We start from the raw sequence: 20,716 nt of genomic DNA on the forward strand, positions 1-20,716 counted from the left end.
CGTTTGAAACTATGACTCTCTCTGCAGCTTACTCGAATCAGGCAGAAAAGAAAATGACGCTGTTCAGCTGTCATCATGGAGTCTAGTGCCTTCCAGGAGGCACTGGCATGATGCCGTTGCAGGTCACTGCGTGACAGCTTTGGCAAGTTATGTAATGTAATGGATACATTTCGTACTTGAAAGGGAAATGAGATTCGTTTAGTGCAAGAAAAAAAAAAAAATAATAACACACACACAACAACAACAACATTAGAAGCACAATTGGGCCGCTGCAAATACAGGCTCCTCTACAGGCCTATCAGTGAGCACCTTTGTGCGCCACATGTCCAAGTCAACTCCCCACACCATCCCACAAACAAATGGACAACCATCCTCCTCAAATCACAAAAACAGAGCAATCCATACATTTTTAGCACAAACTAAAATCCCAAACTGGAACCTAATGCATTCAGTGCAGAGGCATTAGTTATGGCTTGTAAATTAAGTAATCCATAAAAATAAAACAAAGCACTTTCAGCGCATGTCACCCCCTCCCAGACCAAAGCCTCAGTTTGTGCAGACAATATCCACTGCCCATCCTGTCGAGTTATTTAGACGTTAAAAGCAACATGAGGGTTGTTTGTTTCAATATCAGAGCAGTGAAGAAAAAGAGTTTGACCAAACAGACTTATTGTCTGAAAACGCAGTTTCTTTTGTTTACTGTCACAAGTCTGCTTTGTTTTTGGCAACAAATGCTTCACCCACAGTCTCTGCTGTCATAGTGTATCAAACTTCATTCTCAGTCCATTTTGTTTTAGCCTTGGTTGCTTTGCTTCTATTGCCAGGCTGAAATGCCCTTTTGGTATCAGTCAAATATCGATTGATCTTTTATATCTACACATCTTTTTATATCTATTCATCTTCCCTGCCGGTGTGAGCGTCAGCGTGTGTGGCATTCATGCAAGGACACTGGGAAAGGAAACTGGCTGTTTTGGGGTGTTTCTGTGTTGCTATGTGTTGTGTCATTTTAAAATGCTTCTAATTCTTCATTTGCTTTTATATGTCTGCTGTGTCTTTTCATCTGCCATTTATCTGATGCTCTATCATTATTCCCTTCTGTAAATGTTACTTTCTTTGTATTATTTTCTTTTTCCGTTTTTGTGTTTGTCCAGGGACTGCCAATGAAAATGAGCTCATAGCTAAATCTGGGTGCAACATTGTTAAACATTGTCCCTGTCAAATAAAAAACATAAATACAACAACAACAACAACAACAACAACAACAACAACAACAACAACAACAACAACAACAACAACAACAACAACAACAACAACAACAACAACAACAACAACAACAACAACAACTATTTTAAACCTTACAATTGAAGCCATCTGTACAGGTCATCTTTGAGTTTTTAAAAGTCTTGAACATAAATTAAATGGAAGGCAAAGAAATTACATCTGTCAAGGTCTTGGATTAAATAAAAGGATGTCTATTATAAAGTACAGCTTTGGCACTGCCATAACACTTAAAATTCAGGCCAAGGTATCAAATCCTTCGAAGCAGTACCGCTATGCACATTCAGCGTCTATAGTCTATACGCCAACAAACGCCATTTTTGAATGCCCCCACCACCCCATTCTCTTTTTTTTTTGGTTTACAATCATTCTGTTCTGATTTCTGTGGCTTCAGTGTGAAGATCTACAGATTCACGTTTACTCTCCAGCTGTCTCAAACTGTCCAACTGCCTTTGGTCATGCATGGAGAAAGCATTGTTGCTTATGGTTCCTGATTTCAGAGAAATCATATGACTGGGCATGCTCTCAAAGCAGGTAACAGTCTTTAACTTGTCCGGTTTGAAAGAGAAGAAACAAGAAAAACTAGAAAAACAAACAATTATTCAAGGTCCCTTCTGCTTGGTTTCTTATTTTGTAACATTAAACTGGAATCACCTCCTTTCAAATTAAACAGAATTGAAGACTGGAGTAAACGATTTAAATCTGATGGCCCCATCTGCTGCTGTACTACAGCGAGAGCAGATGGGGCCAACACACAAGGTAGTGACAGCTGTAGTAGAAAAACTAGATGGATCTCAATATTGGAGCATAGTTGTGCACCCACAATAAGCCCACAGTGTTAAGGTTCCCCAGTCAATTCCTTGTAGAAATTGAATTAAAATTAGCTCTGGGGAAGCCCTTTGGATCTCGGAATTGCAATAATGGGCAATATGTGACATTCTGAAACCAGTTCTCTCAAACTAGTTGTGCTGATCGTATCCCCTCTGCAGGCATGACTCAGTTTTAAAAAAAATAAATAAAAAAAGTAAAACTAAAATGAGTTACCTTGGCAATCTGCAGCAACACTATACAGTGTTTGACTGATTCTACCATGCCCTGAAAAATATAGGAAATGGCATATTACTTTAAAAAACAGTGACAGTTGTAAAATAAATAAATAAATAAATGGGTGGGAAATGAATAGCTTGCTTCAGTGGATACTCACACATGTGGTTGCCTTTAGGTTTTCAATTTTCTGTAAAATATGAAGAGGGAGCAATAATCACAGATGTTATAATGGAAATCGACTAGGCTTTACCACACTCTAGAACCAGACACATAACTACAGGGTTATCTCAACACCTGTTAATTTGCATTAGTTGTAAATCCTGAAGAGTATGCTATTCAAAACTGGTAGGAAAAATGGGTGTGTGGGTTGATGCAAATTTCAGTAGAATCCTTTCGAGGTACAAACTTAAGAATGTAAATATAGGCGACCCTACAGCCACGTGATTTTCTTTGTAAGCGTTGTACTTGAAAGCCTTTCAAGTCTGTATATTTTGTTTGCACAGTTGTTTATGGTGTAATGGTGACAAATCTTGGTGCCACACAGCAGTGAAAAGGAGAAGATGCTATAAGTGCAGTTTGTCAATTTATATGGTGTAAAGAAAAAAAAATAAAATAAACTTCATGGCTAAATTACTTTTTTTTATTATTTATTGAGTGTGCCCAATTAATTTACCCCTGATTTTCTCCCCAATTTGGAATGTCCAATCAATTTTTCCCCCTCACCGCAGCAATTTCCCCACACAGCTCAGGAGAACTGAAGGTTCAGCGGGTGTCCACCGATCCCACAACCGAGCCTGCTTCCTCTCTTACTCCCAGGAACTCGACAGCGGATGTCAGCGAGCTACCGGCCTCTGAAGCTTCAGCTTTTGGTTGTGGTTTGTTATTGCTGTTTAGCCATTTGCATGGTGCATGAGGAGGTAGAACTAGGTTTGCGTTTGGGTTGGGAATTTCCTTTTTTTAAGTGGTAGGAAGTTTAATTTGCTTCTTAATTTTAAATGAAGTTTAAGAACAGAAATTTTAGTATGAATGAGAATTTAGAATGTCTTTCTGATTCGTGGGTGAGTAAAGGCAAGGCGGATGTTGGACAGGACTAAAAGTAAAAACTAAGAATTTCTTTGACTTATGCTCTGACTAAAGTCTCTCTCAGTGTTTTCTAATTGACACCCAGCTGGCTTTACTTGAATATCCTCTTCTCACTCAGTTAGGCACTGAGAAAGGGAAACAAGTCATTATATTAATATTCCTAACATTTGACGAAGAGAAAATTTAGTTTGATTAAAAAGAAGCATCCAGAGGAAAGAGCTTATGCGTTGTTGGAGCTGAGCAATGTGATCAGCTGATGTGCAGAGATGTTGCAGATGCTCAAGTAGTTTAAATATTTCTGCTCACACCACTTCAATAGGAAGTGTTCAGTCTGTGTAGCATTTTTCACTGGACGGCCCCAATCTGTCAGCAGTGGGATATCTTATAGTCTGTTTATTCCCCCATCACCACAGGAAGACCAATACCCAATCCATGTGAATTACAAAATGTGAATCTGAAATGCTTGTGGAAAGTGCTGGACTGCCCTTGTAGAACCACCCTCTTGGGGAATGAGGGAAGTTCAGCCCAATCTTTGGCCTCCATATCTATTGGTGCCAATTGTGATGTGCACCACATGAAGTCATTTCACTGCCATCAGGTCAATACACTGAATCACTACCATAATTGGATGCTAAAATAACAGGTAAAAGGCTGACTAACGCCACAACTGATGACCAATCTAGTAGTATAGGAAGTAAAACTCCAACATCAGCTCAGTAAACTAGCCAAAAAAAAACTCAGCTGGTTTCACAGATCCCGATTTGCACTAACCTTGGACTACCTTACCTACAGTAACATTGGATAAACCAAGATTAGTGCTAATCAGGGTCTGTGAAACCAGCTGATTGTATAGCCATGTTCATTGTTATAATTTTTTTCAGTATAAGACGCTGATCCTACTTAGTTAGTTATCCTAGGGGTAATCTTTCTATAAAGACACTTCGCGCTGAATAGATTAATATTCCCATTGCCAATCTACTAACCAATTTCTTTAAATCATAAACATAATGGTCTACTGCTCAGTCTTTAACTGTGCACCTACTCAGGCTTAGTATTTAGCATACAGGCTACGATGCATTTGAAATTACTAACAAACACTTATGACAAAGTTAATATTTATAATTCAAGTCACGTTCAAATGATATTGTTCAGTAAGCTAATCAGTGTTGATTTAGTTTTGGAGCACTATGCCTTTAACAAGGAAGTGCCACCTCATCAGAAACCCTACCTTCTCCTTGAATATGCTTGGACCATGGAGAATAACTGTAAAATGGCACCCCTGTTCTAATTTTTAAAAAGTTTAAAACACAAGAAAGAAGTTAGTTCGACTTACTCTTCTCTGCTCATCTTCTTTGCAGTTCCCGATCTTTTCATCAAACAGCTGGAAGTGAAAAAAGGAGGTTGGTTATTTTAGACTTTCAACAGGATGCACAACTCTGAGCACAGAACACCCAGAGGCATTCACTGGGACATTCCAAATCAGATACTGTGTGCAATGAGTGGGAGTACACATCTGCACTGCCAACTGTGTATGACAGCAATCCACAAGGATCCTCAGCTGATTCAGCTCTGAATGTGTGCGGTTTTTAACCTCTATGGATTAGAAAGTGTACCACGCAGTCCCATAGATGTGTTTGTGCATCGCTACGCTTGCATACATTGTAGTGTCTCTTGTCTGCACTGGTTTCATATTATCAATTGCTATTTTAATGTTATTAAAAGTACTGTAGGTAACTGTAAATTAATAAAAGAACCTTCAAATGGCAATATATTTTCCATAAGAACTGTGTACACAGTGGTGGTCACAAGTATTTTGGAGTTCCACCAAAATACATTTATATAGGATAAACGTCGGTAAAACCACTCGCTATTTATTTTTTTTCTTACCAAAAATAATAATTTAGAAATCATCTCTAGTTTGTGTAGTTTTTATACATGCTGTCTGTCTTGTCTCCGTTCCGCTCTGAATGGCCAGGGGTCACTGTCAGTCAACTCAGTGGTCCCTTAATAGGCTACTGTAGTTTCACCGTCAGTCCTTTCATCTGTTAGGACAGATCTCGTTGACTGAAGCAGTGCTAAAATGCTCTCATTCGTTTAAATGACTGTCAATCATCAAGTCTATGTAATACACTTTTATATGCTGCGTTTTCCACGGTTTGAGACCATTTTTAAATTTGTGTAGGATCTTTATCTACACAAGGCATAGCTCCGCTGTGACCAAACATTATTTAAAATTAGAATGTTGTTAACCATGGTTTTGTTGCATGTTGAATATGATAAAAGGAGTTTAACTAAATGAGATGTTTCTCAATGGCATAAAAAGTATATATTAAGCATAAAGGTCTTTATGCTTGAATTGAAAAATAAAGATCGAAAAAAAGTTAAATTCTTTAAAAAAATAAACGTCAATATTAATCGTCATTTGGCAAAAAAATAAAAGTCGAATAGTAACAAGCCTAGTTATGTTGCATTTAAGATCAAGATTACAGTAATTACATTAAACCTGACGATTGTTTCAATAAGTCTTGGGTGGGTCCTCCCTTGCCTGGCATTGTGCATGGATATTCTCTATACCCAGTTAATGATACCATACCCAAGGCAGTCTAATAGTTCAGTCCTATTTATTGTTGAAATACAGTCCTATTTATTGTTAATAATTCCATATTCAGGAGGAGATATCCATGAGCCTGTGCCAAGTAACTTACACATGTATGCACAGTAGAGTTTGATAGAGGGACCGTGTTTGCATTTTGGACTGATTTCACAGAGCACAACAAGCATAATGGACTACTTTAGCTGGGTAAAGCAGGTAAGGTAACAGTTCAAGATTTGTCCTACTCAAGGTTCTCCATTAATCTTTTAAACAATGAAATGTGTAAAACATATTTACTTTTAATTGGTCGATCAGAATCTGCAAGTAGGCATCCGCTTCAGCGAGCTTCTTGTCGAAATCTTGAACGCTGGGAACAAATTCTGTTTCAGCCTCCTGCAAAAAGAAACGCACAGGTAGGCATCAAACTCCATTCCAGAGAAGACAAGCGGTCCACTGAATGACTTCACAAGGGGCAAGACAGATGGTGCCAGTACAACCAGCTATTCACGCAATGCAGTGGCTGCACTGACCATTGCATTGTGACAAGCAACACATTTGCTACAGTTGCCCAAAATCACAGAAACCATTTGAACCACTTAATTACCTCCTGGTTGAAGCACACTGGAGAAACCATGGCATCTTTACCTAAACCTCAAACAAGCAGTCTAGAACAGCTACACCCAAGAAGGACCAGAGCAAACAACATTGCAAGCGCCACATTTAAAAAATAAATAAATAAAAAAACACACAACAAAAAAAAAATTAATATATAACGATCGATACAAACCAACACAATACTTTGTATCTGAGAAGTGAAACTGGAAACTTCAATACCAGAAGTGAAACATCAAAACCATCAGTAGAGTATTGGGATTCACTGTAGCAAGCAAAGTTACAGAGAACACAGACTAATAATAACATACTACCAAATCCAATTGAGAGCACTCTGTAACAGGACACCAAAGTGAATGCTTCAATCCCATGAAGTCCTACCCCGTGACTTCAAACTCAGTTTGCTGCAGTGCTCACATTGATCACCTGACATGCACATTTAAAAAAAAAAAAAAAAAAACACTCAGGACTGCAGAACACTGGTGGGGCTGCTGCAATGTAGAAAAGTCAACCTACAGTATGCAGCTGCTTACAGTATACTACTCCTGAACCACAGTTCAAGAGTGCTCCTGTTACCAGTGGTGCCAATTTACTGCCTTTCCAGGGCACTTAAATTCACCAGGTTGAACGCCCCTGGCTGTCTGGTGGAGGGAACTCCGACCCTCCCAGTGAGTATTTAATGCCTCTTTACTGCTAGTGCTAATGACGATTACTGTATAGCTGGACTAATCTTTAAAAGCTGAAGTGGTCTGTTTGATCCGCTGCCCTCCTTTAGTCCTGCTGGGGGCTGGGCCATCTGTTCATCTGCTCCAATCTGTCAATGCACTGTACAGTGTTACAGACATCTGTTTACCTCCGCTTTTGCCAGTGTATTTCTTTTACGATCTCTAATAAAAAGTATAGTTTTAAAGATGCATGCATATAGTCTACTGTACATGCCTATAGACATAAGTGTATATATTGTGGTTTATTAACAGACCAGGTCAGCACCCTCTCATTTCCAGACACATGTTCTTGAATGAAGCCCTAAAGGCAAAAATACAATAGCTTTGATTATGCTTATTGTATAATTGTGCGTACATTGCTTGGATTATTAAAATCGGTAATGGAATGAACTTGTGTGTCCTCAGAGCCCCTTTAAAATGGTGTCACTGTATATCTACAAAGACATACTCTAGGCTGGGAGGGAAAATGAAAGACATTTTGTGAAAAACAAAAAAATGAAAAAAGAAATGCTGATTTGATATTTAATATGTTATTAAAATGTATGATTTACTGATACTCACAATGGTGTTTCTCCTAATCCTACAAAGTGAATAAAAAAATTAAGATTGTTTTCAGGTATTATCACTCAGTCAATTTTTTGTCGTATCATCGTACTGTAAGGCAATATATAGTACATAAATAGCTATACATATGCACCAAACATTGGGGGTCCATGTATAGAGGCTGTACACTTAAGAAAAAAGGCATTATGGGATATCAGCTGAATCCTTGTCAGCTGATCAGGGTTGCCAGATTGGGGCGGGGGGAACCCCTAGGGAACCCCTCCCATCTGTGAGGGAAATCAAAGCCATGTGGGGAAAAATATGGGGAAAATGTTGCATGGGGGGAACATGGGGGGGAAATATTTTTCAAATAGGGGGCTTCAGCTACAAATGGGGGATTTTATGTCTTCTGTAGTGAGCTACTTAGTACTTTCCCATAGTGTTTTCAAGATCATTTAAAAATATTAACCCTGCCTTCTGACAGTGATGGCCTACTGCAACAGCCAATAGTACATGCCTTTTACCATAAGTCCCGCCTTACGCTCCTCCACTGCATTGAATATAGTAGATAGGTAACATGTAGATTTTGTATGGCTTTTGATTTACAGGAAATATTTTCAGAGAAATTATTTTTGAATCCTGGGACGGTAATTACTATCTATGAAACTCCCCCTTTCCAATACGGGTATTGTGTAAATGGGGGGAAAAAAGTCTGAAAATGGGGGGGAAATTGGTTGACCAAGGGGGATTTTATGAGTAGCACCTGGCAGCCCTGCAGCTGATATACAAATGCTTCAGTGCAGAGTAGTGCTGTATAGTAACACTAGCAGAATACGGTTACCCCAGTTTCATGCAACAGTTGTGATGGTGATCAAACGTGTGAGAGTACCGTTGTGTAAAAAAAAAAAAAAGAGAGATGCTAAAATAAAAACACTTAAGGTTTGTGTGTTGCACACGTGCATTTAACAATGTCCTGAAAAATAATTGTAATTAAACAAAAAAAGAAGTGAAAAGGCTACCATACCAAGCTGATTTTTTTTTTTTTTTAACTCCAATAATCCTACTTTATCTTTTGCATATCAAATTGCAGTGCCAAAATAAAGTTTTGAGTCCCACAAACAGATTTGTTTTTCGTCTGTTGCATCTTCTATAGCAGCTGCAACATAGTTTACCGTCAGGAGTTTTTCCTAGTTTAATTGCGCAGCAGATTCCCTAGTTAGATGATCTGATACTATCTCTTCAGCCAAAGAAGCAAGCACGGTCATTTAAGATGTTACCATAATGAAAAACAGTAATATAGCTGAGTTTTGTACTAACGCAGGGTCAGCGGTTGAAGCGAAAACAAAGTTTATTTCTTCAACTGACCAGAAAGGTGACAAAAAATGCATAGAAATACTTGCGACTGATCAGGACTTGACTAATGCCGAGCATGGGAGCTGCAGCATGCTATTTACCATATTACAACTGTGCACAATTAAAGGTGCGGACACCAATTCCACACACATTTTCATCCAGTCTTGTATTGCAGAGGCCTTGATGCTCCAAAAGTCAATTTTTCTTCCTTGCCTTGTTGTGAGCAGTGCTGAAATAAAACTCCTTCATTGCACTAATGGAGTACTTTGTCAGACACTACAAGCAGACCACTACTAGTCTAGCGCATGCTTAAACCACCCAAAATTGTGGCAGAATGCACCATTTTAATCCTTGTTTTAAAAAATGGGGTGGGGGGGGGTGGGGTTTGATGGGGACACGTCGACGGACACCCCCACACTCTCCCCCATTGGCCCTACGTGCCAAGATGAGATCGGTGCTCCCTACTACCTTGTAAGTGCCACATACCTTAAAACTAATTGAAAACCCTGCTAACATTATGTACGTCCAGCTGTTCATCATTGTGATGCAGAGCACTCTCCATTGCCTGACGAAGTTTCTATTTCTATTTTATTTATTTATTTTGTATAGGTATTACAACAGCAGTTCGCAATCTACAATTGCGCAGACACTGCAGATCGAAAAACTAATCTCAAAATAAACTCTAGCCATGGGTAAATCTTCAGCCAGTTTGCCTGAAAATCTATCTTTAACTTTTCCTACACCGACATCGCTTATTTGTGCTGTTGTATCATTAAGGCTGTATCTGGGGCTCCCGAGTGGCGCATCCAGTAAAGGCGCTCTGCGCGGAGTGCAGGATGTGCCCTATAGCCTGGAGATCGCAGGTTCGAATCCAGGCTATGTCACAGCCGACCGTGACCGGAAGTTCCTAGGGGGCGGCACACAATTGGCTGAGCGCTGCCCGGGGAGGGAGGGCTTAGGTCGGCAGGGGAATCCACGGCTCACTGTGCATCAGCGACCCCTGTGGCCGATACGGTGCCTGTTGCTCTGTAGTGGAGCCGCCAAATCTGTGTTGTCCTCTGGCACTATAGGTCTGGTGGCATTGCTGTGGATCTGCAGTGCGAAAAATGACGGCTTGGCAGGAGCACGTTTTGGAGGACGTGTGTTCCAGCCTCCGTTTCCCGAGTCGGTGGGGGGGTTGCGAGCGGTGAGCCGAGGATACAAATAATAATTGGGCATACTAAATTGGGGTGAAAACCGGGGTAAAATAACTGGCGACGACTAAATTTAAATAAATAAATAAATAAATAAATAAAAGGCTGTTGGTCACTGGTGTGTGACCGACTTTAGTAAAAAAAACAACAAAAAAAAACAAAAGAAAAAACCCTGAATATTTTTTGCCAAATTACCCTTTGTATGTTTCCATTATGAAAGTTTGTTGTATTTAAATTTTACACCATTTTATTTTTACAATGGAAAAGTAACCTATAGTTTATTTTTGTAACAACTGATGTGTGAATCACTCAGAAAACATTGATTTGTGTTTGTTTGAATACTTTTGAGAATACTCTGCATTTCTTTTTTGTTGTTTTAGGAGTATGAAATCAACTTGATGCCCTTGGGTTGGATTTATGTTTTGCCCCCTAGAACTGCCTTGGTGCCCCTGAATCTTCACACCTAACACTGCCTTGCCTTCATGCCCTTAACTTCATGCCCTGATATAGTCTATCATCCAGAAACCAAACATTTACATAACCGCAACATTAGGCATTTCTGTAACCAGCAAATATGCAGGCCTACATCTCCTATGCGTTTTGAAATTATGACAGCTGCATTACTCTTAAGAATTCCAATTAGAAACCGTCACACTGGCATTTAGTTATTGGATGCAACATGTTCTTACTATGAATTCCATTAATTAGTACAAAATGCATACTGGCAGCCACCAGTTGACCAAAGTTTGCCCTACTACAAATCTAAAATAAATTTCAACTCCTGATCGCCACACTACACACCATGACGACTGTTTACAGAAGACACCGTTGCAAAACTGCGAGGCTCACAGCTACTCTGTGCCAGAAGCACATTGTGCAACAGATCTCTGCGCCGATCTGAACTTCTCATTTACTGAGCTGAACACTTTCTGCAACTGAAATCTACAGAAAATGACAAAGACAAAAGATACACAGAGCGGTAACCAAAAAGGAAGAAATTATTCAGGACCTCTGAAATACAATTCTGTAATGGACCAGGATCTTCAAAGGAAAATCATGGCCCTTTGTGGAGCACTCTATATACCTACAGAAGCAATGGTAAGAGTTCAAAATGGACAAAAGAAACCTGCTGTCTGGCAATTATGCAGACCCTGGCCTATTCTCGGTCTCTATTTCTCTCCCTCTCTCTTAGTGCAAACAGTGGTCCTGTCTTAGTGATGTTTCTGTCTCAGCAACCTGATAACAGAAGCAAACAGCTATGCAGTCTACCAAATGTCAGATATGCTCTATAAAACAAGAGGCTCCCTTTACAAGCCATGTACTAACCCTAGCACTGCCTCAAACCAATAGTTTAAACTCCATCTTAACCACACTCACAGTTCAGAGCAGAGCAGACAGCAGGAGTCTGACTCATTTTCCCCTCCATGCCCTTTTTAATGCTTGCAGTGATGTGTTACTTACAGGACGTAGATCTTTGTGGGACATGCCTCTCCAAGCATTACAGGCAAGATTAAACTTCTGCTTCCCAACTCCACTGGAATCAATAACAGCAAGTCACTGCTCTCCCTTCTCAACCCAATACTGTGCAATTAACAGAAAAATACTAAATGAAAACTAAACTGCAGAGCTGTTAAAAGGAAGTCAACACTTCCCTTATATTAAAAAAAAGGACTGCACTGTGCAGAAAGAAACACATATCATCAGATCACCTCATTGGCCAAGCAGTGTGAGAAGAGCACAAAAGGAGAGAAGCAATCCCCACCCCAATTGGCTCAAGTTTTACATCATGTGACTGCCTATTTCCTGTAGTGGATTTTCCAGTGCGTACATGATACAGAAATGCTTTTGGGTACAGCTTGTCTACACTTGCAGTAAGAGATTTGACTTAGGTTAAAGCTCTACACATTTTAAGAGGGTGGTAGTTTACTGTACACCCTTTAGAAATCTGTCTGCTTTGGAGCTGCACGCTTCTGCTTAGCCTATAATCTTGGCTGTTTTCCTTCTCTGTTCTTGCTGTGTCTTAAAGCATACCTTCATAAAGCTGCCTTGACTGTTTTACACCAAAATATTCCTAATTTACTATACTGTTCTTTCATTCAACAAAACCTCAGTTTAGAAAACCTTGTTGAAAGATGTCTAACATTCACATAAATAAATTTTATCTTTAACAAAAAAGATCTTCCACACAAGTTCAAATCTGGTAGGCTACTAAGGGCAGGAAGCAAAACAAATATATATATAAAAAAAGGAGGATTAGCATTTTTTAAATGGTGCTTTTTTGTTTTTTTTAATAACAGAGCCAATAATTTCAACATTGGCTTGTAAAGTAACAATTTTCTTATACAAAAAAAAAAACAAAAAAAAAAAACAGAGGTTACTGCACCTCTAATTGTGTCCCACCAATCAGAACTGACCTTTGCATTACCTGCTGCCAAGACTAAACACACACAGTATCAGTTTCAACGGGACAAATTGTTCTTGGAAAGAGGAAGCACTTTCCTTGTTGTTACTTTCAGCTACAGTAAGGGGACTTGATAAAGTTCAATACCTGCCACAAATGCACATTAAAAACCAATCTCTTTATTAAATACCATAATACCAAAACAAGAAACATGCTTCCACACTAACATTCATTCCCATTAATGTTTCCATTTTAAATGAATTACAATTTTACCAAAGAAAGTTGCGACACAAAAGAGTGCATTCCTACACACACACGGTTATAAAAACAGCAAGTAATCCAATCACAGTGCCATCTGATTTCGAATCTATTTCTACGACTTTGACAGAACACTTTTGTAAGGATTGTGCCTGGTTGAAGATTCAAGTTTATATAACCATGCCAGACTCCCTTGTATAACAGGTGTTTGATAATTATAAGTCCATGTTGCGTTTCAGAACTCTTTCACTTTTGGCAATACTGAATTAGCCTGGGAATTGAACTGCCTTTAAGCATCAGTAAAGAACAGCAGCATGGGTAACCTGGTATGAGGTACAAAGTGCACATTTTCTGAGGAACAGTAAATCTAATTTCAAACAAAAGCAAGAGTATTAATGGAGCTTTTACAGTAACAGTCATGTGCTAAAATCTTCAAATGTTTGCTTTGTTTTACAATTGTTAATGACATAGGCCTACAAAACAAATAGACAATCACATTAGTATCCATAGATTGTGTGTACAGTGCAAGATTAATACTTGCTTTTATATTCAATATTTGTTCACATTCTCCATATACTCACCAACCCTTAATTACAGTATGTCTGCACTATTGAATGGCTTTTCTCATTGATTGCATACTATATATGGTTAAAGGTGTTTATTATTAATCCAACACACCTACAGACAAAAAGCAAGAGTCAATCGTTGACTTTTCGTTCACTCCTGCTTTGTGGGCATTATTAAGGGGATGGTTGACACCCACATGTTATTTTATCTGCATTACTTGAAACAGTTATACTGTACAGTTGGTTACTCACATTCTGCCAAATCATGTTACTGTATGAATAACGAACTGAAATGTGCCCAAACACCCTAGAAGCACTCACCGTTTCAACATACACCAAAACTAAATTCTCAGCTCCTAAATATGGTCAAACTGCACACCAATACGTCAAATTCCATAAGCTGTTAAACTACCTTTCTATACAGACCAAAGTAGTTGAAATGTCAGAACATTAAAAATTACATTTTTATTACTAAACTAAAAATTAAATTTTTATTACTAACTTTCAAAATCACTTTTTGCATGGCATAAATTAATATTAAATAGATATGCAATTGCATATTAAATTAATGTATAGGAGTGAAAAACTTGTGTAACTTTCCCTTACGTACAGAAAGCCAGAGTGTAGATACTGTAATGTTTAGATTGGGCTGCACACATGGTCGTAACTAGCTAGGAGGACACAGAGGTCGTGTCCTCAGTGTTTTGTGGGCATCATAAATGCTGAAGTAGTACAAATTCGGTGCCGAGCAGTAACAAATCGTACAGAAAAACTGCAAACCTGACGAGAATACTCGCCAAGAACGCACCATTTCTTGTTCCGACAGTTGTGGTTCATCTTTAAAAAAAAAATGAGGTATTTGAAAAGTCCTTGTAAATGTATATAAACACTGAGAGCGTTTAAAGCCTCAGTTTGACCTCGGTAGAATGTCCACTCTGGTTACTGCCCTGGTTGCACACATGGATTTAATGTCTTAAAAAAAAACAAAAAAAAAACTGTAAATCCATGATCGATCATCCAGTATTATAAAATACTCGTGAGACAATCAGAAATATTTAAATAAACTACCATAATTATATCAGTATTTTAATGCATATGACAATCAATACAGGACAATTAAAAGGAATTATTTCGCGAGACCAAAAAGACTTAAAAACAATCTAATTTGTTGAACCGTTCCACCTTGTTTTTCTGAATTGTGTAGCTCTTGTTTGGCCGAACAGTCCAGTCTCTTCAATAAGTAGTTCCAAAAATCTACTCCTGTTCACATCCAACAAGCTGAACATGCCCTGGTCTGTATCATTAAACAACTTTAAAAACAGCAGCTTTTGAACAATCCACTAACTCATCCCAGTAGCCGTACAGAACAGTAAGTGTACCTGGGATTGCAGAGATGCACCTAGCTGATCCTGCAGTGGCCTCCTGTCTATGCTCTGGAGTGCAGTTGAATCTCCCTTCCCTACAGCCCTGCAGCTATACCACCCACAGCCACTCCCAGCTCTTTGTGCCAATCTAATGACAGAAAAGAAACCTTTCTGCCGCACGTAGAAGGGCATGAGTCACCCCGAATCCCATGCTCCTTCAGAAAAAAAAAACACCTCTGAAACTACATAACAGTATTACAGCATCAGCCATTCACTTCATTCTGAATGCCGCTTTAAGTCCTTGAGCACTCCCTGAACCACTGCAGGTTCCTAGAAACATGAGGCTAGTGTGATCCCGAGCAATCCGATTGCTTGTTGAACCTGCAACGCCAGCATTATAGCTATGTTGTGAAGTGATTTTATTTTAAAAGTTTTCACTTTGTGTAATGTGCAACTACTGAGACATAAAAACATGTTACAGAGTAGGTACAGCATATGAAATAAAGAACACTACTCTCCAAGTGGAAGATAGTTCCTTTGTAACTGATGCAACATTTACTCTAGTCATTTTTGTATTCTTTATTTGCACACTGGTATAATTGGGTTACACAATTAAAAAAGTAACTATTTTAATAACTAATGTTTCGTATGCTACTGTATTTGCACAAAACAGACACCAAATCTGGATAATTCCTCTGAAAGGCAGTATGTGTGTGTGTGTATGAGATTATATATATAAAACAGGAATAATATGGGCATATCAGAATGAAACCTCAATGTAATGTCTCATGCAAAGTTTCCACTTGTAACTGATGGGGTATACTGTAGTTGAGCAAGACTGTCTAGGCGTGGTGTACAATAGTTTACAATGGCTTCCACCACCTTTTTTTTCTTTCTTGTTGCACAATTTGTTTTTTTAACTAACAATGATAAATAGCACAATGCAGACATTAATCTTTGTCTAGAGCCATCCAAATCTCAAGGACTTTACCACAGCACAGGACACATTTCCTCATGCTACCCGAGAATATGAATCTTACAAACCTAGCCAACACCAATAGCAGACAGCAAATGAGACTGGTACAGACATAGGTTAATCTATATATAAAACATGTTGTTCAGCTACAAGCCTCCCCAACTACTCTTGAGCACCACCAGTGAATACATTTTATAAATGGCAGGCTGCTTTTTAACAAGCACCATTTAACCTAAGACAGCTTACTCCAAACACACACAATAAAACACACGCATATTACAGTACAGATATTAAAGACTCTAAAACAACTGTACCTGTGAGTCAACAGGCTTCATTGTTGAAGCAGCAGGATGCAGGAATGGTAAACAAGCCCCTTACCCGCAGTTGAAGTGTGTGCCGGAGAATAGTGCCCTCTAAGGCATGGATCCACTTTTCTCTCTCGTCTGCATCACGAGCTGCAGGGGGAAGGAAAATAAAATAAATTAGAGGCAGAATCAATATAGAAGAATTGGACCGCTTCAAACTACACAGTCGTCATTCTCCAAGCCTTGCTGCTCAGATTATATGCAATAAAAGCCAAGCACGTTTGTGGGTTTCTAACCTCATTGCCCCCATCCAACACAGTACGGCTGACTACACAGACACGCCACAAGCAGTGTGCAGGAGAACAAACTCAAGCACCAAGGTTTTGCTTCTATATTGCTAAATGTGATATCTTGTAACAATTGTAAGTCGCCCTGGATAAGGGCATCTGCTAAGAAATAAATAATAATAATTGCTGGGACAAAGCCAGATCATTTATCGCCTCATCTCTGTAAAATGTACAATAAATAACAGTTGATCGTGCTGCCGTTATATGAAGAGATTGCTGTGGCTCATATTTGTTAATGTACCCATTCATCATGTGCGGTACAATGAAATTATCCCTTATGCCATATTAGTCTTGGGCACATTATTTTAGCCAAAAAATAAATTTAAAAAAATTAATATGAAGGCAGATCACTTACGAGAGAAATATATCTGCTTTCAAATATGTAAGTCCACAATATGTTACTTATTGTTTTTAATATGATCTCATCTATGTACTTTAATTGAGATGTGGCACACCCTGTAATCTAAAAAGAATTTAAAATTATTTTTGCAGAATGAACTGGAGATCTACAGTACAGAAAACAGATCTAAATGTCTGATGTTAAAATAGGGAATAAATGACCAATAACCATAGTAACCGCTTACAGTACAGCAACTTATTTCTTGGGAAGACTGATACTAGTTTGGAAACTGGGAAGCATTTGACAATGGTCCAATTTGCAGTCTCCTTCCACTTTCACATCCGCCAGGAAGATGACACCTTTCCACAGAGTGATAAACATCTCGGGACATTCTCATCATCACAAGGTTATACTCTTGCTGGGAAGCAGCATTGCCTCACGCCTCAAACAGTGCCTGCCTTGTGTGCCTTCTGCACAGGGTGGGGAAAGGACTTTACAATTAAAGCAACACAGCGAATCCAAAGTTAATAGCCATCATCCACAGTACGTACCTGTACATGTAAACACGTGACACACGTTTGTACAGTCACATGCACATATCCCCAAATTATGATACTCTCAAAAACTTGTGCTAAATGAATGTCCTTACCAAGTTTAATCAAAATCAGATAAGCGGTTTTCTAGATATGTTCTGGTTATTGAGTTAGAATCTCAAAAAGTGTGAAAATAGCAGTAAAACTGCAGTGTAGTTTTAAACGTAGACCCCCCCCCCCTCCAGATCAAAGCATTTTACCTCCCCACCATCCAAAAATAAGAAATTATACATTACTTAAAAGTTTATATAAAACAGCATACACTGAGAAACTACCAATCATAAAGCTCAATGGGCAAGCCAGAATTTTATCACAGAACTGTGCATTTGATTTTGTTATATATACAGAACCAATTACGTAACACTGGCCCAGAATGTAGTTTACTCTTCACACTGCTAGCAAGTAGAAGCATTTTTCAGGATTACAAAACACATACAACAAAACTTGTGTCTGCCACTGCGTATGTTAAGCAAGCTGTCCACATAAAGTGCCGCCACACTAAGCAGCCAAAGAACAAAATCTTTTTGTCACGAGTACACTTTACTTCATATTCCTTTTTAATCAAGAAAAGCCCACAAGCTTTGCAACTTATTCCCAGAGATGTACCACATGTGGAATGAAAAAACACAATCCTTACTTGTCCTGCAAATATCAGACAAACATAATCCAAGATTAAAGCTATTTACACACAAGTAACAAACAGACACTGTAGTATACTTTCCAAATCCTCCTACTGCTAACAAGTTACTCCTCCCTGCGATTCCACATAAAACTAATATTTACTTAAAAATAGGACACAGTTACAGTACAAGGAGACAGTTCTAAAGTAGGTTAAATAACCTCCCCAACACATCCCTACCATATTGTGCAGGTGTTGCCAGCTAGGCTGAAATAATTAGGAACGTTTCTGTTCCATACCGTTCCATATCGTTCGTGTTAGTCTATCTAGCCCTTTAAGGCACTCCCTTAATAGCCGCCCTCCAATTAAAGCAAACAAGCTCACACACATACCACCAGACGTATTTGACATCATAATGCATTGCTTTGTTGCTATGGAAATAGTGACAAAACAAGACAAAGTGGGCTAGGTCAAAAGGGTTTTGGCAGAAATGGTTCAGTTCAGGTTCTCAGCTGGTGCGTCAACACAAGGGCAAATTGTAAATGCCAGTTATCAGCTACTGTATATGATGGACTTGGACAAATAGGACTTTAGCTCATGTACCAGATGTAAAGAGTTAACTATTCCAACTTGTTGTTTAAGATTCGCTTTGAATCGTTCTCAGACCCTGGAGACTTTTTGAAAAATTTAAAAGCACCCTGGTGGCCTCAACAAGTAAGGGTGGTACCCCAGACAGAGTACAGCCATTTACATGCCCCCGTGCAATATTATTATTATTATTATTTATTTCTTAGCAGACCCTTCGCAATACCCTTCCCAAGATCCACGAAATATCACATTTATTCTACGGGATTTTTCTCTCGCATGCATTTCTTACATCCACTAAAAGCATGCTGAAAGTATTTTTAAAAACAATATGAGCATTTTATAATTCACTCCAACAAACATCCTACAGACTTGTGCCCCAAGCCAAACAGACAACTGGCTTTTTTATTTGCGTGCATTGTGTTGGTATACTGTTGAGGAAGCATTTTCTCAGTGTCTTAATAGCATTTATTGCCTTGGGGGAGTGGATACTTCCTGCATATACAATTTTCCAGTCAATTATTAGTAGTAGCAGTCAGACAAATATTCAATATAATCAAATTAACACTCCTTGAAATGTATTCAATAGAAAAAAGACTGTGTTCGTATTCATTCATATAATAGAATTTAAACATGAACTGTATCAGAAGGAAACCAATGCTTAGGTTTGAAATAAATAACACACATTCTACTGTCTCTCCAGTCTTTAGCAGGTAATCGGATGGGGTACCTGGTTTATTTTACTCCCGACAATCAATTGAGCATTGAGACTTCATCTACGTAACTGTGGGAACAGTATGTGCAGTACCAAAAATAAGCAAAACAAAAAAAACACAACCTTCTACAAAGAGCACACAGCAAGTGCTGGAATGAGATTTGGAATGTTCTTTGAACAACCATCAATTCTCCTGCTGTTCCCGGTATTTCTACTGAGGCTACGTGTCCTCTCTGTGTCTCTCTGTACAACAGCTGTACACTTCTACCAACACAGCAGCACCAGCCTCTCAAAGGGTATCATAGGTGGAGCACTTAAAACAATCAATGCAAATATAATTCTGCAATCCTTAAGATTCATTCATGTGTTGGGCATTTCCTTCAGTGAGCAGTCAAGAGATTTTTCTCGAGAAACAAAAACATAAAGCATGTTCATCAGTCAACTACTATAACATTCTAACTGTCAGTTGCATTCTCCTTGGTGTTTGCACAGAACAGAACACTGTGGGAGAGTGGCAGGCAGCTATGAGCATTATCTTACAGTTTAATGCACTGCTTCCAGAATGCATCTGCTGAAAGATCCTTTGGGAATATTTATCATTTGTTGTTACACTAGTCCCCTGTTTCTGAATTTTAAATTAAGTATAAACCAAACTGGCTTGCATTTTCCCCACGCTCATAGTGACAGCAACACTATTCAAAACTAAAAGACAAGTACATCAAGCACCATGGCTGTAAAAGGAGTGCGATCAAGATTATAAATTTAGATAACCATGACCTGCTGTACATACTTCACTCCCCCCTGGGAGGAAACAAGGATATCAAATACAAACCCAAAGTACATACTTCTGGATGGAGTGACATCACTGCAGGATGTCCACTATATATTCCTGGCATTGTAGGCATATATGACAGTAACACTCTTCTGCCTAGATGTTTCCAGCAATGGCATGTATGGATTAAGGACAATATAGAGCTAGCTTTGAATCCAGCCCACTGACTCTTAAGATCAGCAACTTCAATTATGATATAACGCTACTTAGGGCTATTATTATGTACATTACACTTAGTTAATGCTAATTCTAACCAATTTCTTAACAGACCCTGCCTAACAGATTTGAAAATAAAGTACCTTTACAGTTGTTGAGATCTATTTTAATTTTAAAAAGGCTAAAACTAAAAGATACTCAAATACAAGGTTAGAGGATTTGGGTTTTCAAA

At 38.7% G+C, this 20,716-nt stretch overlaps 1 protein-coding gene across 6 annotated transcripts in view; it reads right to left on the minus strand.

The window, feature by feature from the left end:
- LOC117416835 (oxysterol-binding protein-related protein 9) overlaps nt 1-20,716 on the minus strand; it is a 66,351-nt gene that overhangs the window by 28,935 nt on the left and 16,700 nt on the right. For 4 of the 6 annotated variants that reach the window (XM_059034735.1, XM_059034734.1, XM_034028253.3 and 1 more), the window contains exons 4-8: nt 16,371-16,447; nt 6,299-6,394; nt 4,742-4,789; nt 2,483-2,512; nt 2,323-2,373 (exon numbers count right to left, since the gene is read on the minus strand). In XM_059034735.1, coding sequence (XP_058890718.1) covers nt 2,323-2,373; nt 2,483-2,512; nt 4,742-4,789; nt 6,299-6,394; nt 16,371-16,447 — 302 coding nt within the window. Of the gene's footprint in view, nt 1-2,322; nt 2,374-2,482; nt 2,513-4,741; nt 4,790-6,298; nt 6,395-11,888; nt 12,108-16,306; nt 16,326-16,370; nt 16,448-20,716 lie in introns of those variants that run through there. The other 2 variants (XM_059034737.1, XM_034028255.3) reach the window with 2 other exon arrangements.

This window comes from Acipenser ruthenus, chromosome 12 (genome assembly GCF_902713425.1).
Source record: "Acipenser ruthenus chromosome 12, fAciRut3.2 maternal haplotype, whole genome shotgun sequence".
Taxonomy (NCBI): domain Eukaryota; kingdom Metazoa; phylum Chordata; class Actinopteri; order Acipenseriformes; family Acipenseridae; genus Acipenser; species Acipenser ruthenus.